Source organism: Helianthus annuus, chromosome 15 (genome assembly GCF_002127325.2).
Source record: "Helianthus annuus cultivar XRQ/B chromosome 15, HanXRQr2.0-SUNRISE, whole genome shotgun sequence".
NCBI lineage: Eukaryota > Viridiplantae > Streptophyta > Magnoliopsida > Asterales > Asteraceae > Helianthus > Helianthus annuus.
The window spans coordinates 53,821,318-53,844,664 of NC_035447.2; the positions used below are offsets into that span (position 1 = coordinate 53,821,318).

General features: G+C 38.2%; 2 protein-coding genes across 2 annotated transcripts; both read right to left on the reverse strand.

The window, feature by feature from the left end:
- Nucleotides 1–7,419: 7,419 nt before the first annotated feature.
- Nucleotides 7,420–10,444, reverse strand: LOC110878762. Its single transcript, XM_022127124.2, has 3 exons — nt 9,550–10,444; nt 8,992–9,160; nt 7,420–8,029 (listed from the first exon to the last, which is right to left on the reverse strand). The coding sequence occupies exons 1-3, from the start codon at nt 10,333–10,335 to the stop codon at nt 7,551–7,553; spliced, it is 1,434 nt and encodes a 477-aa protein (XP_021982816.1). The 5' UTR covers nt 10,336–10,444; the 3' UTR covers nt 7,420–7,550.
- A 1,798-nt stretch (nt 10,445–12,242) lies between these two features.
- Nucleotides 12,243–14,924, reverse strand: LOC110878761 (protochlorophyllide reductase). The gene is made up of 5 exons (XM_022127123.2): nt 14,743–14,924; nt 14,604–14,669; nt 13,268–13,799; nt 12,781–13,139; nt 12,243–12,544 (listed from the first exon to the last, which is right to left on the reverse strand). The coding sequence occupies exons 1-5, from the start codon at nt 14,791–14,793 to the stop codon at nt 12,389–12,391; spliced, it is 1,164 nt and encodes a 387-aa protein (XP_021982815.1). The 5' UTR covers nt 14,794–14,924; the 3' UTR covers nt 12,243–12,388.
- Nucleotides 14,925–23,347: the final 8,423 nt, after the last annotated feature.

Here is a 23,347-nt window from a genome sequence, read left to right on the forward strand (position 1 = left end):
AAACCTTAGGGACGATTTTAGCAATTTACTCTAAATTATATGTTACATATATTTATAATCTCATTCTTTGATTTTTAGATAAAAGGGCAGTTTGACTTTTTATAAATATAAGTTTGACTTGTCATTAGACCCATTTAAAAGTGATGATCACATGATATAATTGCAGGGAATTATACTTTATATTATGATGATCATGTGGGTGATGTGGGTGAGTTTAACTGAAATTTGGTTTGACCAAAGTCATTAGAATCAAAAGTCAAACAGAAAGTCTAATTGTTGACTATTTCCGGACATTCGGGTCAAGTTATGCTACTAAACTGAAAGAGACTAAGGAAGAACACTTACTAAGACCTGAAAACTTCTTATAACTCCTAAAGAAAGCTTGGAAAGAGTACAAGGGAGTTATAACTTCACTTTGACTTTGTGAGTTTGAAGTGATGTGAAGAAATAAGAGTTTATTATCCTATTTATAGTGATCAAGAGATTAATGGAGTGAGACAAGTGTCCCTTGGAGTGTTTAGCAGTTGATTCGTTGGAATAGAGGTGGTACAAGGAGGTTAAGAGTAGCAACAAGTCGTGATTTGTGGCACAAGGGACAGCAGGCTGCTGCCAGCCAAACATTTGCTGCTAGCACACCCCTTGTGGACCGCAAGGGTGACCCCATACGGTCCGCATGGGGAACTCAACGCGCAATTTTGTTCAACACCCCTTGCGGATCATAAGGGGTTTAGAGTACGGTCCGTAAGGGACCTCCAGCGGGCCAAATTTTGCCCTTTTTTACATTTTCAGCCCCTCAACGTTATATCTTTGCCTTTTTTATGATTTTAACCCCTCTCCTTCAACAATATGAATTATGTGGAGGCTTTTTAGGACGCGTGTCACGTTAGGATTTGATTGGGAAATATTGGGTTGTTACAAGCATGGTAGAGGGCCTCATCAAACTTGAGGTGGGGGTCATGATGGTGCTTAGTGGTCATCCAACCTCCTATTAACATCTTAGACTCATAGTACTTGGTTGTTATATTCCTTGGATATGTAGTATTTCTTTCCCTAATGATCCAACATACTATAACCTACCCCACCATGACGTGCGAGCCCATCATGACCAGTGTGTTATACCCTACAGAGTTGAATTGTGTGACCACCCTTACAACCCACCCACTGAGCCTTACTCTTTCATGTGCATCTGTCCAAGAAAATATCGGTATCATGGTGCCTATGCCACAGTTGGCTTATAAATAGTTTACTCTTTGTCACCTTTGCGAATTTGTATTCTTATAAAACTTTCTTTTGATTTAACAGTGATTACCTGATTCCCCACATATTTGGATGCCTTTGCTACCCATTTCTAAGGGATTGTCACCTAGATTAACTCAAATTCAAATTCATTCGTTGTATATTGCTTATGCCCCACGTCATCGATGATTCTTAAGTCCTCATCCAATTTACATCTACACTTTTTTCCATGCTATCTTCCATAAGACCATCTTCTAAATTCCCTCCTCTACTATCACTCTCGACCTAGACAACTAACATTGCCATACATTAACTTCAGGTTATTTTACCTTTTGTGTCACACACTTCCACCACCACCACCCTTTTCCTCTTCGGTTTCACCATCCCCGCAACCACACTCACACTCACACCCATAACCATCTCACCCACTAGCTACTCATTCTCGTGACCACCCGCCAACCCAAACACTTACTTAATCATGCCTTATTTTATGCCTCATCTACCCTTATATTTGAGCCCTCCACCTTCTCCTAGACTTGGAAATGGCTAGTATGAATGGATGTTATGCATACTATAATTATTGCTTTACTTTCTAACATGTCCTGGATACCGGTGCCACCTTATGCCCAAGCCAACTTAGTGGGCTACAAGTGGGTAGATCAAATCAAGAGAAACTCTAGTGGATCCATGAGCATATACAACGATCGATTAGTTGCCAAGGGATTTCATCAGACTGGGTGTATTAGATATACAAATACATTTAGATCAATTGTCAAATTAACCACTATCAGGACAAACTTATCTTTATTTTCTACACATGGTTGGTGTATTCGGAAAGTTGATGTTAAAGTGCATTTTTACATGGCAACCTATTGAATTTGTTGATTCAACTCGCCTCTATCATGTGTGCTTAATGTAGAATAGAAGGCTATATATAGCCTTAAGTAAGCCCTGGGAGCATGGTTCTTTAAGCTATCTACAACTATCTGGCACTTTGCTTCACATAAAGTGTCCCTGATACTTCATTATTTATATATTGTGGGGACTCAGTTACATGTTACATGCTTTTCTATATGGATGATATATTTATTGTTAGGTGCTAGCTCTTCTAGCATGTATCAGATATGATCAAGTAGTTGCATTCAAAATTTGCACTTAATGACTTGGGAAACTTTAGCTATATTCTTGGATTCACGCTTCCTTATCTAATGATAGTTTCCCTCTATCACAACAATGTTAATTATCGAATCTTCTGCTGCTCATTGGTCTAACCTAGTGCAAGCCATTACCTACTCCCGTTCTCATGGTTGCCAACTTTCCCTAAATTTGTGTGTCCTTATGGATGATCCATCACTTTATTAGAGCAAATTAGAGCACTAAAGTATTTGGTTTGACAAGAGCCTAGTTTCTTAAAAAACCTATTGATGGACATTGGTTGGCGATTAAGCATATATTAAGGTATCTTAAAGGTTCTCTTGCTCATGGCCGGGTTGATCATCTCTCGCTCTACTACAACCAATGATTATGGCAATGTCAATGTTGATCAGGCATTGTCCAAATAATCGTCGTTCGACCATTGGTTACTTTGTCTTTCAAGGCTTCAACCTTATTAGTTAGAGTTCCCAAAAGAAGCACACAGTTTCCCGATATAGTATTGAGGTAGGGTATCGTGCCTTCGCTTATATTATTGTTGAGATTTGGTAGATTATATCTCTGGTGCATGAATTACAATTGACTACGAGTTGTGCACCCACCTCTAGTGTGACAACACTAGTGTCACATACCTTAAGACTGGTCTACATTTCATGTGGGGCATGGCCTTGGCTCGGATTCTTACTTTTCGCCATGTTGTTACTACCCACCAACTTGCAAACATCTTCACCAAAGGATCCACTCAATTTGTCCATCTCAGATCCAAGTTGTATATTAGTATTGTCATTTAGCTTGCGGGAGTATGTTAGAGATAGAGACAATGTTTTGATTTAGTTAAGCTTTGAGTTTATGATCATCTTTGGTTTGTTATTTATTGTTTAATCATCTCTACATCTTAGGAACTGTTAGTGATAGAATATCCCAAACGATTGGGATGAACTTTGAAGTTAATGAAATATATACACAAAACAATTATCCAATCACATTTCATAAGGCTCTCAGCTTTAAGTCGCAATTGTGTTACAAAGAAATCGTTGATTGTAACAAAACCACACAGTGGTTCATGTCGGCTATCCCCATGCGTGAGGATGTGGTTAACAACAACAACAACAACAACAACAACCATACCCAGTATATCCCACAAATAGCAGAACTATTCATAGGGTCTGGGGGAGGTGGGATGTAGGCAAACCTTTCCTCTATCCTACAAATAGAGAGGCTGCTTCCTGAGAGACCCCCGGCTCCAAAACAACCAACAGGTAGATATATGAAAGATAGATAAGTAAATAGCGTAGCAGTAGTCAGATAGAACAATAGCATGCACACATAGGCATAGATACAAGAAAATCATCATATGTTGACCTACCTAAAGTGTAAAAGAAAAGTAACACCCCTTCCCAAGGCAAAGCTAGGGCACGTCTATACCCTCACCTACAGGTCCTTAACCTTAATCCTACGTCTCCACGAACTCCTATCCTGAACCATGTCCTCAGAGAGGTGCAACTCTACTAAATCTTTCCTAAGTCTTTCATCCCAAGTCAACTTGGGCCTGCCTCTACCCCTCCTTCCTTCCACTGTTATGGTTTCCACTGCTCTAATTGGTTCTGTTAACTGCCTCCTCTTCACATGCCCAAACCATCTTAATCTCCCCTCTTTTAACTTGTCTGATATACTAGCTACTCCTAACCAATCTCTATAAACCTCACTTCTTATTCGGTCTAACCTCGTGTGGCCACACATCCACCTCAACATTCTCATCTCCGCTACCTCCATCTTGCGCGCTTGAGTTTTCTTGATGGCCCAACACTCTGTCCCGTATAACATAGCCGGTCGAACTGCTATCCTATAGAATTTTCCCTTCAGTTTTGTCGGGAACCTCCTGTCACACAAAATCCCAGTGGCTGCTCTCCACTTACACCAGCCAACCTGGATGCGGTGAGATACATCACTATCTATCTCCCCGTCCCTTTGCACAAACGATCCTAAGTACTTGAACTTAGTCGTTTGTGGGACCACTTGACCTTCAATGATAACCTGAGTGTCCTCGTTGTCACCTGCACCGCTGAAATTACAATAAAGGTATTCAGTCTTAGACCGACTAATCCTTAAACCATTGCCTTCTAACGCTGTTCTCCATTCCTCTAGCCTCGCATTTAGGGTTTGTCTAGTTTCAGCAACTAGCACTATATCGTCCGCAAAAAGCATGCACCACGGAACTGTCTCTTGAATAGACTTGGACAACTCATCCAAGATAACCGCAAAAAGCAACGGGCTCAATGCGGACCCCTGGTGGAGTCCTACTTCCACGGGGAAAAACTCTGTATCTCCTACAGGCGCACGAACCCTAGTCACAGTCCTATCATACATATCCCTAATTAAGTCTATATACTTCCCCGGAACTCCCCTACCCTCCAAGCTTTCCCAAATCAGTCTACGTGGCACACTGTCATAAGCCTTTTCAAGGTTAATGAAAACCATATGTAGATCTCGCTTTTTCTCCCTGTACTTTTCCATTAATCTTCGTAGAATATGAATCGCTTCCGTTGTTGAGCGCCCTGGCATGAAACCAAACTGGTTTACCGTAACCTGAGTTTCTCTTCTAATCCTAGTCTCAATTACCCGCTCCCAAAGTTTCATAGTGTGGCATAGTAGCTTAATCCCTCTGTAGTTCCCACAACACTGGGCATCTCCTTTATTCTTATACAAGGGCACTACATCACTACTCCTCCACTGTTCCGGGATTTTTCCCGTTTTGAAAATAAGATTAAACAAACTAGCTAGCCATCGAACTCCATCCTCTCCCAAACACTTCCACACCTCTATCGGTATCTTGTCATGACCAACTGCCTTAGCTCTTCCCATCTTCTTGAGTGTTGTCCTTACTTCTCCTATTGTAATACTCCGGCAATAGCAGTTATTTCGTTGTCGTCCTTGAGTGTTGTTGTCACTTTCTTGTTGGACTTCCGTCCCCCCATTGAAAAGATTACAAAAGTAGATTTGCCATCTCAACTTAATGTCTGGTTCTTTTACTAGGACATGCCCATCCTCTCCCTTTATAAATTTCACAGAACCTAGATCCTGCTTTCTCCGCTCCCTAGCTTTGGCAATCCTGAACATAGCATGTTCCCCTTCGTTGGTCTCCAGGCGGTCATACATATCCTTATAAGCTGCGCTCTTTGCCTCCGCCACTGCCTTCTTCGCCTCACTTTTGGCCTTTTTGTACCTCTCCTTCAGCCTCCGTCGCTCTTCCTCGACCGTGCACCTCAAAAGATCTCTAAAACCCTGTTGTTTAACCCTTATCTTGATCTGTACATCCTCACTCCACCACCAGGTGTCTTTATGCCCGCTTGTCAATCCTGTAGTAAGCCCTAGCGTCTCCTCTGCCACCTGGGTAATGGTAGTCGCCATAGCCTCCCACAACCGGTTTGCGTCCCCACCCACCCGATCAACTGTCATAGGGATGACCTTGTCTCTAAACATTGTAATCTTGTCTCCCTTCAGGCTTCCCCATCGTATCCTAGGTCGACCCTTCCTCTCCCCCTCTGACACCTTTTTTCTCATACCTATATCCGCTACTAGAAAATGGTGTTGAGTCACCGTTGTCTCCCCAGGTATAACCTTGCAGTCCCTCCACCATCGTCGATCTTCTCTCCTCATCAAGAGATAGTCTATTTGCGTGTTACGCCCCCCGCTACTAAAAGTGATCAAATGAGAAACTCGTTTCCTAAAAAAACGAGTTTATAATACCCAGGTCATGGGCCACTGCGAACTCTAGAAGGTCCCTCCCAGGCTCATTCCTATCACCAAAACCAAAACCCCCGTGTATCGACTGAAAACCATTATTGTCCTCACCTATATGGCCATTAAAGTCACCACCTATAAAAATCCTCTCCTCCCTAGGTATGGCCCTTACTACAACGTCTAAACAATCCCAAAACTCTCTTTTCTCCTGATCTCCTAATCCCCCATGAGGCGCATAAGCGCAAATCACAGCCATTATCTCCTCACCCAGTACCAATCTCAACATCATAATCCTGTCGTTGTACCTTATCACTTCCACTACATTTTTCTGCAGTTCACTAGTCACTAGAAAACCCACTCCGTTCTTAGCACCATCAGACCCTGAATACCACAACTTATACCCATTGCATTATGCCCCTCTATGCCCCTTCCACCTAGTTTCTTGCAGACACGCTATTTGAACCTTCCGTCGTTTAAGCACATCCACTAACTCTAGCAACTTACTACTAAGAGATCCTACATTCCAAGAAGCCACACGTACATTATACCCCCTTTTGTCCCCTTTATTAGCACCCCTCTTTCTTGGACACGGTCTTAAGGCATAATTGCGACTCCCACCGTCTATGGTTCCTAATTAACACAATATCACAGTACACCAGTATAAATACACAACAAGCCCCACACCCAACAATAAACAATGTTATCCCTGCAAAACTAATAGAATATGTTTACAAATTCACACACAAGTACTCAAAAAAAAAATCAGCCAAGGTCCACGTAACTGCACTATATCAGCAAGCAACTGAGCGAGACAAACAAGCACACATAAACTCAAATATTGCTACTGTATGAAGTGGAACCATACAATTATCAAACAAAACGATGCAAAATCAACTTATACTGAACCTAGAGCCCCAATTTTACCAAATCAGTACCAATTTCAAAACCATAAAAATCGAACAATCTGATAAAAAGAGGGGAAACAGGAAATTAAACCTAGAAGCTTCTACACCGATGACTAAAGATACAAAATTCAATGAAAACGATGTGAAATAAACATATAAGTGAGCCAAAAGCCTCAATTTTATCAAATCAGGATGAAAACGGACAACTCATCCGTACAATATTTGTTGTGTTTTCTTCCTTGTGAGATCACCGGAAACTTACCGGCGGTGGCACAAGTGGCGGAATAACTCGGTGGAGATTTGAGAGTAGAAGAGATACCCAAAAAAAAACTTACCGGCGGTGGTTTGTGGAGATTAAATTAGCTTATAAAGAGACTCAAACTCATAGGCTCGTAACTCCTTTACCTTGGTTTGTGTCCGAATATATCAAGTCCAAGAAGTTACAATAACCAATAAATATTGTTTAATTTTATTTGACCTAACCAATCAAGAAAAGATACCAAATTATGTTACAAATCATGTAACCATAGACTCAACATTTTCCTCCATTTTGATACCATCAACAAGGCTAGTTTTCATACAAGCTATCAGTGCTTGCATCTGCTCCCTTGAATGAAGAGGAGAAGGGTAAACAAAAAGACAATCCAATTGTCCATCTACTACCGTGTCGAATATGGCGATGGATGGGCCTACTCCATGAACCGAGGCACATCCAATATAGTCATCTAGAGCAAAAGCTTGTCTTATCTCCCCAGACATCTCGATGACAGGGTCTTCGAACACGGTTACCAATGCAGTTCGCAAGGAAGATTTTGGTGTCAAACTAGGGTTGTCTACAGCCTTGGACATGAGGAAGTTGAGGTCAGCAATATCCGTGAAATGTTTGTTGTTGTTCTTAAAGCTTGCAAATGACGTGTAACTTCTTGTTGCCAAGTCCCATAGGTTTTCTCCTCGTTTCACTTCTTGAGTTGTGTTGATGGCAGAATGGTAAAACCCTGGAAATCACACGGGCAATATATGTGGACATGAAATTACTATATCCAATATGCATACATCTAAACCATATATTAGACTGGTTGCTTACTTATAAATTGTATGGTTTATTATTAAGATTACTGATTACCCTTATAAGTAAAAAATCAATAGTATTCGTATTTGGCTACTGGTTCATAGTTATTACCTTATGAAACAAAATCATGACAAAAGTGTGAGAAAATGGACAAATTTTAAATGGGTTTAACTTGATTGGAACGAGTTGCAGATCGAATCTCCAACCAACACGGATAGGGATTGCTCGACTGTATAAACACATAAGGTAAAGCTTAAGGCCTCCATACTTAAGGTACATCAAATTTAGTTAGGAACTGCCTAATTCGATTCACATCCGATTATCCCTCTCTGATTATTACTCTCAGCTCTCAATGTATCGAATTTTATGTTCGAATTGTGTGAATTGTGTCTTTTAGAGTTTTAGAAGTTGTATAAAGAATGTGTGTGATCAGATTCCCACATGTTAGGATCCTAAGCAAAAATAAACTTTTTTGAGATGTATAAAGGATGTGTGTATCAGATTCCCACATGTTAGGATCCTAAGCAAAAATAAACTTTTTCATGATAAAAGCCCTGATTTAAAATTTGCTTTAGGTCCCTAAGCAAAAATCAACTTTTTCATGATAAAAGCCCCGATTTAGAATCCGGTTTAGGCCCTTAAAGGCCGAGATCACAACCAACTCATATACATGTGTTGGTTGCTACATGGAGAAAGAGCTAATTTGGGAAACAAATTTCTAATTTTTGGACAAACATAACTAGAAGTAGATAGCCCATGTAAGTTTTTGGACAAAACATCTTGAACAAGTTCTCTCTAAAAGCGTTTGTTATATATAATTGAGAGTATACTTCTGTCTTGCGTTATATTATACTTTTGTTTGTATAATCTACGAAAAAAAGAACATACCCGCATGATGTTGAGACAGAGGTGGCTGTAGATAAGAGCGGCAATCATTTAAAAATACTACTCCATACTTTTTCCGATGGTTGTTAGGGCGGCGCTTAGAGGAATAAACTGCGATTAGAGTCGCCGCTGCTAGGACTCCACATAGTTTGATTCCTCTGGACTTGCAACCCTATGCAAAAATAGGAAACCTTATGAGTTTGTTGCTTGCTTCTTAATTAGGATAATCCAAAGTTTTTGGGTTAGAATTTTGGATTCAATACATTTTGCTTTAATAATAATAATTGAGATCTTTAATTTTTAAGTAGGTAGTTTATAAACAAGCCTAGTACTTCTAGATGTTTTTTAACCTCTTGTATTTTTAGAAAGTTCACTACCGCTATAAGTGAACTCGACAAGTTCACTTGGGGAGCAAGCATATTGCCAAGATCGCTTATAGGGGTAGCGAACTACATAGAAGTTCAAGATATTCTAGAAAACACCTAGAAGTACCTGTCTCGTTTCTAAACCACCTACGAATAATAAAATCCGAATTACTGACAATGACTAAGGTTAACTTACAGCTAATAGCATCTGAGTTTCTTGCATGTTCATCTTCAACCTCACAACTTCTGAATGCAAAGGCCCTTTCACATCTTTAAACTTCAAATTCTTCAACCTAAATGAATTAACCGAGTATGCGACCATATCCTTCCCATGTTCCCACATAGTCTTCTTAGCCTTCCCAACAGGAATAAGCTCTTCTAACCCCATATTACCCTCCTCCTTATACCCCCCTCCCTCTCCCCCTCCCATAACTTCCCTCAACTCCTTTAACAACGAAACCGCAGTGGTCCGGTCACAAACCACAGTGTGCAACCGGATCACCAATATCCACTTCTCATCCGGCAGTGCGTACAAGTTAGCAAACCACAAATACAACCCTCCAGTTGTGCACGAGCGGGTTGCTTGACCAGACCACTCGTTGATGTTGAGCTCATGCTCAACAATCAAGTGGAGTGGAGAGAGGCTTGCATTGGAGCCATGGCTCATGAGGTTGTGGAGGAGTTGGGTGGTTGTGGGGAGTGTGATGATGTTGAGGTGGAGGTTAGGGATTGGTGGGTTGATGATGAAGGAAGTTGAACCGGTTGATGTGTTTTTGTAGAGCATAGAGTTGAGGATTGGATGGTTGTTTTGGATTTCTTGTAGTGCACTCTTGAGTTGTGTGATGTTTACACTTTTAGAGGCTTGTAGTGCCAAAACTGTTATCCCTGTGCCACTAGCCACAGCCTTGCACCAATTTTGCTCGGTGCTTCCGAGCATCCTAGTGTTGGTTCCAAACTTTCTTGAATTATCACTCATTTCCATATATTTCTTGTATGTATGTGTGTGTATATATGTAGAGAGAGAAGTGTAGAGAGAGAGAGAGAGAGGGGTGTGTGTGTGTGTGTATCACAAGGTGGTATGAGTGAATGAGCAACCTAGGTAACTTAGCAAGGTTGTTACTTATAGGAAACGATAGTTAACCGAGCATTTTCAGTTATGCATCCTTTGTATATTCCATTTCATATTAATTTATTATACCCTTATAAAAGAAGCAAATTTTTGGTACATTATCAAGTTGTACATTATGCTTTGCACATTATTCAAAAAAAAAACTTGACTTTTTTTACTTTTAACCCAAAGGTTTTTACCTTTTGCAATTTTAACCCTATATAATTTGTTTTTTTTTAACTTTAACCCAAAACTTTTCATTATTTGCAACTTAACTTCACAACTTTTGTCACTTATACTTTTTATCTTTCGCAAATTTCTGTTTTACGTATAGTTCTAAATTTTTCGAGTTAATACGACGTAACGTAAATGTGTGGTTCAACGTTTTTGCCTCTATTTTTCCATGTTTGAAAGGTTTCGCAACACGCATATCCTAGGTCGAGTCAGTGTTGGTGGTCGATGACGGTTGTGTGACATTAGTACTATTTGACACCGTTTTACGCCCCGCTGCAACGCAATGTGTACTTTGTGGGTTTTTCAAAGAAAAACTGGTTATGCATATGGTTGTCGTAACGTTGGCTTTAGGGGTTTTCCAAAAAAAATGATTTTTTTTTTACTTTTCACCCAAAAGTATTTAATAAATTACTTTTAACCCAAAACTATTTGTTTTTTACTTTTAACCCAAAATTTTTATCTTTTGCAATTTATTGTCATAAGTTTTTTACTTTCAACTTTGTTCCTTTATAGTTTTCATTTTCCGCAAATTTTTCGCTTTATGCTTGGTTCTAAATTTTGTGACATAACACATCGCAACGTGTGTCTTTGGCTTAACGTTTTTACGTTTCGTTCTAAATTTTGCGAGTTAACACGATGCAACATGCGTGTGTGGGTGAACGTTTTACATCGTCTATTTATTCCCCGTTTGACAGGATTAACATAACGTGCGGGTCCTAGACCGACTTAGTTATAACTAAAGAATCCCCGCCGCATTGCGGCGGGTCGTAATCCTAGTTTGCCTTATTTTATAACAATTTAAAAAAAGTTGATATAAATTTGTAAAAAAAATAACTTTGATTATTAATATTTTAAAAGTGGTTAAATATAAGAATACAAAGAATCTTTTTCGATAACAACTTAACTATATTATACAATCTAGTTATGAAATGAATTTGGAATTAATGAAAAAAATTATTGTTGCATTTGGGACTTGTTCCATGAGATCATTGTGATTGTATGGTAGTTTCATGTTGTGACCCAACGGTTCTTTAGTCATATGATATTCATGATTATAACATTTATCCATTTTTTTCTTCTGCTTAAAAACTTATTATAATATTAAAGTTGTACGATACATAACTAAATCAAAATGCTACGACACTACAATAGAAACCGAATCGTTAGAAACTGACTCAACTTAAAACGATTAGACCATCTTCATCGGTTAGCCTATTTCTCTCCCACCCCAACATTACTCGGATGCTAACGTTGGCTCTTTACTTAGAAGCCGACGGAGATGCTCTTATTATATTTTATCCGTTTAAAGTTTCTAAGATATAGACGAAAATGTGCCATAGACGATTTGCATAAATCTTGAACACAAATTGCACCTTCCGGATTTTGACTTCGGATATGCTTCCCTAATTTTTCCGCTATTTCATTTTTAATTACAGAACACTTAGAATCATGAATTTCTTCAATATACCACGCGTCAACGTTATTTGTTTTCAGTCATGTAATAGCGCTTACCATTTTTATCTCATATTCAATTTTGCAATGTTACCTTCGGAAAGTGATCACAAGCTTAAAAGATATTGAAAATTCAAGAATGCATCGTTATATTGTACTATACAACACAACAAACACATCCATACCACCCAATTTGACTATTCTTGACTTTGACTTTGACTAAATTTATTCTTGACTTTAACTAAGCCAAACCAACAAGCTTCTCACTGACCTCCCACAACTTCCGAGCTTTCTCCGCATCACTTGCTTCTTGGGAAAGCTGGTTTTCAAATGAAGCCGAGTTGTTGTTCCAGCTCCAGTACACACCCGATTTCGTTAAGCTCGAATCGCTTACTACCTGAAAAATTAAGTTCAATATATTTGTCAGCACTGGTCGGGGTCTCAGCAGAAGCAGTCTCTCTATCCCATGAGATAGAGGTAAGGTTTGCCCCAGTCACACGTTCCCCAGACCCTATCAATAGCTCTCCTATGAGTGGGATATATACTGGGTACGTTTGTTTGTTTGTTATAACAGTCACTTGGTCAGCATTGATCATATGTGCCTCCGGTTTTATAAGTTGTAAGTTAACTAACCTGTGCTAGTCGTTTTCCGGCTTCCTCTTCCGACACATAACCTTTGGTGATGTACTTCTGGAATGGCGGGAATAGAATACGAAACAACGGAACGTGCTCCCTGAAAAGGCCAGTTGTAGCAATGCAACCGGGGTACAGGGACGAAAAGGTAATTCCAGTTTCATCATGGTACCGTTTATGGAACTCTTGCATTGTCAGCATATTGCATACTTTGCTGTCTTTGTAGGCCTTAGCACCGTCGAACTCTCCTCCGTCAATCATGGCAGAACTGTTTAGCCCGTTTAAACCCCCGGCTAGCCCTCTCAGGTCCCCCAAGTTAGCCTTCGGTGGCACGTTTCCAGCCAACGTGTTTGTGTTTCCTATAATACAAACATAACACAATCAGAAGTTTATTCATTCAATAATACATCAATCTTTCTGAAGATTTTGTACTTAAAATTCTAAGTAATCAGGTTATGATAATCAGTTTTATTTCAAAATTCAGTACCTGTGATGGAGCCAACAATGATGAGTCGTTTTTGTGAGTAATCCGACTTCTTGAGGTCCTCAATTAGCAACCTTGATAGTAGAAAGTGACCAAGATGATTAGTCCCAACACTAAGTTCAAATCCTTCTGCAGTATAAGTAGGCTCTTTAGCCGTAGGCAAATAGATCGCGGCATTGTTCACAAGCGCATCAAGCGGTCGCCCAGACCGCCTAAACGTGTCCACAAACTGTCGAACACTTTCGAGAGACGAAAGATCAAGGTGCATAACAGTATAGTTCTCTTTAGTTATGCCAACCGATTTAGCAGCCTTTTCTGCTTTCAGGAAGTTTCTACAAGCCATGATTATGTGCCACTTTCCTGTGTCGGCCAAAGCCTTGGCTGTGGCTAGACCGAGACCCGATGAGGCTCCAGTTATGATCACATTGCCCTTCCTCAGTGTTTTCTTGCCGTCTGGTGTGGCTTCCTTAACCGATGGAGCTACGGTTGCTGTTTGTGCACGAATTGGTCCCATCAATGGCTTCCTTTTAAGCTCCTGCAATCAAGAATTTAAAATTTTATTAATTTACGGTTCCAATTAAATCAACAAAAATTTAATTTTTAAACAAGTTTATAAATTTAGAATTCCAATTAAATCAACTAAAAAATTTATTTTTTAAAACAATTTTATAAATTTAGTGTTACAATTAAATCAACAAAAAAGTTATTTTTTTTGTTAATTGACATTCAATTAGTCAATTACAACCTCATTGATCCTTAATTTTTATAAATTTAGGGTAAATATATTTGGTGTAAATTGACATGCAATTAGCCAATTACAACCTCACTGATCCTCAGTTTTTTTTTTTTTTTTTTTTTTTTATAAATTAAGGGTTCCAATTCAATCAATAAAAAAAATTATTTAGTGAAAATTAAGATGCAAATAGCCAATTACAACCTCACTGATCCTCAATTGCTACAAACTTAGGGCTCCAATTCAAACAATTAAAAATTTATTATGTGTAAATTAACATGAAATTAGCCAATTACAAACTCATGATCCTAAATTTCTATAAATTTAAGGTTCCAATTTAATCCATTAAAAAACTTATTTAGTTTAAATTGACATGCAACCAACCAATTACAACCTCACTGATCCTCAATTTCTATAAAAAAAAAGGGTTCCAATTCAATCCATTAAAGAAATTATTCAGTGAAATTTTACATGCAATTAGTCAATTACAACTTCACTAATCCCCAATTTCATAAACTTAGGGTTTCAACTTCCAATTCAATTAATTACAAATCAAACCCATTAAATTCTTCAAAATTGAACTTAAAATGAAGATAAAAACAGTACCTTTGTTCCAATCAAAAGTGGGCTGAAATCAGATTTAACATTTTTCAAAACAAAAGCTCCATTCCCCTGTTTCACATTACAGATCAAAACAGAGCAACAAAAAGAGAACAAAATTGAATGAAATTTTGCATTTTTATACCTCTTTGTGAACAGTGATTGCAGAAGGAAGAAGAGAAGCTTGAAGAGCCATGGGTTAAGCTAAAGATTGTGTTTCTTGATGCTCAAAATGTACTGATTATTAAGCACAATGTACAAGCTGTTGGTGGGTTGATATTATACGAATGTGTTGTGTTGTGTTGGGGTTGGGGATGATAAGGTTTTAGTATGGGGTTTAATCTGAGAGGTCTGCCACGTGGCATTGCATTGGCCAATAAGAGGTTGGTGTTTGGATTTCTTGATAATTTTTTATAATAGTTAAATTAGATGTGGAATATTTGAAATTTTGAATAGTTAAATCAAAAACCTTTGAATGAACTAGAAGAATCAAGAATCTATAAAACAACTTCATTTGTGTTCGTAAATAATTTTTATAATTTTGATTTACTATTTGTAATTTTCTTTTGATTATAGCTATATATAATTATATATTTATCATATATACATGTTTAGGAATTTATGCCATTTAGTTTTTACTTTAACTGCAAGCTACACTGCTTTTATAAGCCTTAAACGTTTACCACTTAAAATTAAGGGTAAATTACATTTTTCGTCCTTTATGTATGTATCGGATTGCAACGGATGCCCTTTAACTTCAATAATTACAGTCACAGTCCTTTATTTGAAAAACTCGTTACACCCTAGGTCCTTTAACACTAACCATGATAAAATTTTAAGTTAAATCTAATAAAATGAGGGTATTATAGTCATTTCATGCTTTTTAATATACACACACTAACCCTTAGTTCTTTCTCTCAACTATCTCTCCTCTCCATCTTTCTCTCCCTCTACAACCACCCCCACCACCACAACCGTTGAATCCAACTCCATTTCTACCTTTTTTAATTTTTTATTATTTAAATTTGGTTGTACAAATTCAAAGGCTAATACATTATGCGGACACAAAACTGGCACCACCACTCATCATCCTCAACTTCAGATTTCAAACAAATTCAACACAAAAAACCTCTTCAACTACCACCACCAGGGCCGGCTCTAGACCCATTTAAGTTAAGCGGTGGCTTAGGGCCACCACTTTTCTCAAGGCCCCTCATTTCGTCTCGTTTTGCATATTATATATATTAGGAATTCTCTTGATACATTTTTATTTAGGTTTACACATAATGTGGCAGCTATATATTTTCATGGTTTTCGTATGTTAATTGTACATATACGATCCATTATGTTAAAATTTAGTTGCATTTCAACCTTGAGAAACCAAAACTGCAAACACTTTTGTTTATATAAATTAATACTCGAAGTCAATTTTTTCTCTAATGAAAAGGTTTCACGTTTTTAATTCGCTTTGGGCCTCCGGAATTGTTGAGCCGGCCCTGACCACCACCACAACCACCGAATCAAGTTCTAACATCACCGGATCCACCACTACCGGCGACAGTCGAAGCATCAGATCTGTCTTCACAACTCTTTGATCTACCATCAGATCTGAAATCACTTCTCTCTCTCTCTTCGGAATGAAAATCCACCAGATTTGGGTCTAGGGTTTGAAGAAATCCACTAGATCTGTACATGTATATCTTTTCCAATAGTTTGGGGGCTAGGGTTTAATGAGGACATGCGGCGGCAGTGGTGGTGTTTGTAGATCCGGTTGTGGTATTATGAGTTTAGAGAGAAAGGGAGAGAGAGAGTGTGGCGGTGGTGGTGTTATGAATTTAGACAGAGAAAGAGTGGCGGTGGTGGTGCCCTGATGGTGGTGGTGGTCATATCACAGGTAGTGGCGATGGTGGACTTAGGACTGGTTGTTTTATTTGAGAGAGAGATAGAGTGCTTAAAGAGAATCCAAAGTAAGCTGCACAATGTTTTTTGGTTTTATTTATTAAAAAACATTTAAATAAAAGTATGAAATGGCCATAATACCCTTTTGTTACTAAATTTAACTTAAAGTTTTAACCTGATTAGTGCCAAAGGACCTAGGGCGTAACGAGTTTTTCAAATAAAGGACTGTGACTGTAATTATTGAAGTTAAAAGGTATCCGTTGCAATCCGATACAAACATAAAGGACGAGAAGTGTAATTTGCCCTAAAATTAAAATACTAGCATTGAGATCATTGGGCTACATGTCCATAGCTATTTATGTCATTTAGTTATTTGTACTTCAATTACGTACATTGTTGGTCCAGATAATTTATCACAACTTCACAAAAGTATAGTTTTCAATGAATGTCAATTGAGAAAAGTTGATAGCAGATAACACTTAAAGAGTAACTAGGATTAAACACCCCCGTGTTGCGGCGGGGGCGAACACCAATGTCACACTACTGCCAACAACCACCAACACTAAAGTTGCGGCGTGTTAATGCGAAGAAATTAAACCGAAACGTAAAACATATAAAAGAATAACTAAGTCGATCTAGGACCCGCGCGTTACGATGAACCTGTCAAATGGAAAAAAATAGACAACGTAAAAATGTTTAACCACACGCACACGTTGCGCCGTGTTAACTCGCAAAATTTAGAACGGAACTTAAAGATTAAATTTCGTAAAAAATGAAAAGTATAGAGGACCAAAGTTGAAAATAAAAAAGTTGTGAGGTTAAATTGTAAAAGATGATATACAATAGTTTAATGCATACAAGTGTTACAAATTATATCTATACGAGTTGACGCTACTCCGCGCGTTGCGGCGGATTGTTGATTATGAAAGTTTTTTCGACCCACGTGCTGTAGCTGACCATTAAACCACACTAAAAATAGGCATACAATGTTAAACCACGCAAGCGCGTCACATAGTGTTATGTAAAATAATGTAATGAAAAGAATAACTTAGTCGAAACGATTGGTAAGATGAAATTGAGCGATTGCAAAAAAATAAAGAAAAAAAATCAGATAAAGTGTGAGTGTAATTGTAAAATTTCAAAGATTAGTTCGGTTCATTGAGACCGGTGCCTCGTAGAGCAAGCCACTAAGAAAAATGATAATTATAAAGTCCGAAATAACCGAAAGAGTTATTGGTTAAAAAAAATTACCACATCTAGATCACCCCCAACATTTCTTTACCCCAGTTAAAAACCATATCATATTGCTACCTACAATTCCTGGTCATTGTTTTGAGAATAGCAAGCAAAAAACTACAATGATGAAAAATAAATAAAAACCTGTATAAAACAATAGGACAGAGAAAATCAGATATGTAAATAATTAATAAAAATGGATAATTTTAAAACTCAATCGTTAAAAAGGCTCAGATCTGTAGAAGAATAATCGGTACAGGATAAAACCTCCCTGGATGCAAGAATCAAGACTCCGGAAAATTGCCACTCCAAGATTTGCTAAATCTCAAGCACCGATTCACTCAGACGAATAGAAATGCATCATCATTTCCCTTATACCATGCGTAGTCGTTGGGGTGAATAATGCCCATCCTAGGGCGTTTTACGCCATGGGACAGCCCAGTTAGCAATGGGGCATTATTGAGCGTTTTTACAAAATGGGTGTAGTAGGGGATATGGGGATTGTGAGGCATTATGTTTGTAATTATTGGCAAAAAAAGGAAGCTCAAATATGATTGGCCAAGAAATTGCCCAACACGCCATAACAAAAGAAAAGGCCAAACACGCCCATGCATGGTGGCTCTTCGGCGTGATTGAGCGATATTGAGCACAAAAAACGCCTCTTTGGGCAGCCACTACAGGTGTTCTTAGCAAAGAGTTAAATGCACAAATGGACCCTGTGGAAGACACTTATTCGTACAGGTGCCGCAATTCACAAACGATGCCACGTGACATCACGATATTAATCAAACTATTCTTGCGTTCAACAAAAGGATGGAAGAATATTTGCCCATCATCGGTTTTTTTAACCAATTCGATCTTTGCATAAACACAGGGGATCCAAAATCCGAAATGTACATACCCATGTTTATGTTTAATTTTGCATTCAATCAAACAGTACATACCCTGTTTTTATGTTCGCAACTCAATTTCAAATCCAAAATTCATAACTGAAATTTAGCGACAATCAATCCATACAATTGGTTTATAATCAACTCCGAAACAAAAACATCATTATTGATTATCGATTTAATCATCAGATCCAAATCCTAAATGTTCCAATCAAAAGTTTAAGAACAGAGGGACGAAGTAAGAAATTGTAGCGAATCAAAACCGTAAATCTGCTTTCCTAAATCCAAAACGCTTCAAAAGTATGATCTCAGAATTGTTGAATTCAAGGGTGTGGAAAAGGAAAAATCAATGGACCGATTTGAGTGGGATTCGAAGAGGCGTCAGTGGGGCTATAACCATCCCAACAGATGCATCTTATGTTATAAATTGTTTTTTTGTAACCGACACGACTTTTAAACGAAAGGGTATGACCAAGTTTATAATATAATTTTATAACCGATGCAACGCGACTTTTAAACCAAAGGTATAAAATAATTTTGAACCAACGCGACTTTTAAACGAAAAGATATGACCCAAGTTTATAATATAATTTTCTAAAAGACGCGACTTTTAAACGAAAAGGTATGACCCTAGTTGGTAAAATCACACCTTTTCAAACGGTATGGATTAAAGTAAAATCACACATTTTCAAAGGGATGTGATGTTTAAACAAATGAGACATAACCCAAGTTGTTTTTTAGTTATATCACACCTTTTCGAAAGGATGCGATGTTTAATCATACCCCAAGTTACTATTTGTATAAGAGTATAACTAGGAGCCTCATGGGAGGAGCTTGAAGTTCAAGCCCCACTACACATGGTCTTATGCTTGTTATAGACTCACACATTATCATGGGGCACCCTACGCAATAATCACTTGTACTTTCTTGTGGCTCAAAGTTGTAAACCTACATTGGGTGCAACCATAAAATGCATAATATATCTACAAAGCTTGATGTACAAGCTTTAATGCAACAATTGAAAGTCAAAAGGCAAAACATAAAACACAATATAAGCACACGTTATAACAACCTAATGCACCAACATGTTACAAAATAATAATATATAATGAGTGTGGTTGGGTCTAATTGTCAAAGTTATTGGAGCTAACGTGTTGCTCCCCTTGAGATCAAGGGTTTAAGGCATGTCAAAGACGGATTTAGTGTAATTTAAACACTTTTAAAAAAACTTAAAGAGTAATATTAACAGAGACGAAATTGTTTATTAATATTTAATTTTATACATTGAACTAATCAAATAAACAAGAAGTTGAAGGGGTAGAAGGGTTAAAGAAAAAAAAATAAAAAAAAGAATTTTAATAATTCCAATAATTTGATAATGGTCGGAAACAGTCCAAACTACAAAAATTAACCAGCAAGTGTTTGAAAAACCGAGTCTGACGGACGACTAATTGTATTCATTGATGATCGGCGGCGAGTTATTTGAACGGAGAGTTAATCGAAGTTGTTGGTTTGTTGTGGAGGTCGACGATAAAAAAAAAGTAATGTGAATGTGAGGTGGAGGTGATGGTGGTGGAGGTGCAGGTGAAGGTGAAGGAGGGTGGTGGTGGCTGATGGTAGTGGTGGTTGAGTTAAGATGGAGGTGGTAGCGGTTAATGGGGGTGGTGGAGTTGAGGTGGAGGTAGGGGTGAGGTGGTGATGAGAGTGTCACATAAGAAGCCACCTCATTAAATAACAAAGATTTATGCCTCGTCAGCATCTGCATCACCAAAAAAATAACTGGGTTAGACCTCAGTTAAAAAATGTCTGTTGGTGGACACTATGTCAAAAGGTGGAGCCATCAGTGATAATTTTGTAGTTGGGACTGTTTTCGGCCACTGACAAATAGTTGAGATTATTAAAACTCTACAATATGAATAGCATGCATTGAATTCTCCTTCAAATAAAGATATTTGTTTGTAGAGTATTTTGCTCTTAGTGGTTTGATCATTTTAATAGTTTTGTCTTAATCATTTAAAAATGGACATTTCCTCCCTGATGTTTCGGTTTTGTCGCCATATTGCTCCACTGCCATAACTCCATCTATATTGTATGTTAACTGAAAGGGTATTTTGGTAAATTCAGGTATAAAATAAGGGTACTTTGGTAATTTACATTTAAATGTAAAGTATATATATATATATACACATACATAACAAGTACAGTCTTTACTCTTTCTCTCTCTCAACAAGATCACCCTCTCTCTTCTACACCACCACCCACCACTTGATACTGTTTGCCACCCACCACCCAGGAGCCACCACCCGACATCACCACCACCCGATTTACAATCTATCTCCCTCCCTCTCTCTCTCTCTCTCTCTCTTAATTTCCCTCTCTCTAAACTGAATCAGCCACACAATCACCGTCATCACCGTCATTAGCCACACCACCATCGGCTATCTTTCTCACCCCAACTATCACCAGCACTATTACACGTAACCTACAATCACCATGAATAGCCAAACTCTCTCCCTCTTCTAACCGGCCACCACCACCATCCAGTCGCCACCACCTGCCATCACCATCATCTCCCATCACCACCACCTGCTACCGTCACCCGCCTAAGATCTCAGATCTCAAATCCAAATATTCACCACCATCAGACACCCCCCACCCACCCACCTGTTTCGCTCAGATCCAAACGTCGGTTCAAGCACCAAACCTACCTTAGCAACCAAGTGGTTCAAGTACCAAACGACGGCAACAGGTGCGGTTGGCACTCAGAGGCTAGAAACGGTCGGCGTTCTTTAGGTTTCTTTTTCTCTTCAGCTTTAATTGTGATGAAGCTGGTGAGCATCGATTGAGCTTTCTCTTCGTTACGAGCCATCGTGAGATTGAACTGAGATTAACCCTAACCCTAGGTTGATTGTGATGATTTTGAAGGTGAATGTTGTTGGTTTCAGCTTTCTGTTTTCTGAAGATGGGATTTGGGGAAAAAGGGATTTTGGATTTTTGTTTCAAATTTCTTTTTTTTTTTGTGGCAACCGGATGTGGGAGTGGTTACGGTGTGATGGTGGTGGTTGGGCGGTATAATGGTGGTAGGTGGTTGGTGAGGCGGTGGCTGATGGTGGTGGTTGGGCGGTGTAATGGTAGCAGGTGGGTGGTTAGGCGGTGCCTGTTGGTGGTGAGGGGGTGTGTGGCAGTGAGGTGGTGGGTTGTGGTGTTTGGTGATGGAGAAGAGAGAGGGCATGTATGTAGAGAGAGAGAGAGAGAAAAGAAAGGAGAGAGAGAGAGAGTTTTCGTATGTGTTAATATACCAAGAATCAAACTTTTATTTTCCGATATTATAATAAATAGTTAATTGGTTATGTTAAATATAAATTACAAAAGTACCCTTGTTTTATACTTGAAATTATCAAAATACCCCTTCAGTTAACATATAACATGGATGGAGTTAAGGCCGTCGAGTAAACTGACGACAAAACCGAAACATAAAGGAGGAAAATGTCCGTTTTTAAATAATTGAGGAAAAGTGATGTTATATGTGGTTGGGGATTAATTATAAAATTGGTGCCTATTTCTAAATTTTTAAGGATTTGGTGCATCACGGCATTGTTTGGTTTCAAATATGGTCCCTAGATTTAGTAATATAAAAATTGTCACTTAGTTTTAACAATGTTAAATTGGGGGAAAGAAAAGAAGAAGAGAAGTTACTAAATAGTAACCAGGCTTCGTACATGCTTCATTTAGGTCACTTAGTTAACAATAATAAAATCAAATATATAGAAAAAAAACATGTCACAATTAAAATACCTAATAAAAGTTAACTTAAAAAAATAAATTAATTCAATGCAACACTCAAAAGAATATTACTATGAAAAATTGCCCATTTTAAATCTATGAACTTATGTCTCCAAATGCAGAACCACATCTACGTTTGTGGGTTGCAATGTTTTAGGAATCTTGTACCTTGCTACAAAAAGGCCAATTTTTGTGGTCCATTTCTTTTTTCAGTTTTTCTGCATACGTATATTCCATCGAGTTTTTCATTATTAACCACACTAATCTTTAAAATTTTAATTCAATATGGAGAAGAGAAAAGGCAAGTGTCATTTAATGCTCTTGTGACTACACATAACTACATAAGTGTCACCGAAGCAATTTACCTCAAGTAATTATTTCACTGGTTGAGTCGCACGGTATGTGGTAATATGCATCACAAGGTTGTATGCTATAACCCGATGATACACCCACAAACGTGACATTTAAATTGATTCACTTATATTTTGTAACGAATCAACCAAATGTCACTAAAATGACATTACACTGAATTACGCATCAGTAATAAGCAAGTGCAACTCTATAATGCATATCACGTCAAGTGCATTTACCGAGTTGCCCTATATAACCAACAGATTCATCATCAAATGATCACAACATGTAATCAAAAGTATTAATAGTACAACCCAAAATGTCAACTTTTGTGAGGTTCTAATATGTTAAGCATGTTCCCCATACACACCGGTCATTGTTAGCTTCATATGTGCATCCATTGAAGAGGCTGAGACATGTCCAATGGCTTACAAATCCTAAAGTTAACACTCAGCAAGATTTTGTTTTCCATTTTGTTCTTGTTCTCACAATTTTCGTTGCGAGAATGAAATTTCATTCGTGTTACACGGGTGCTTTAATAGTAAAATAAAATCCGTCAAAATCAGGAATTTTGTATGAACAAAGTGCAAG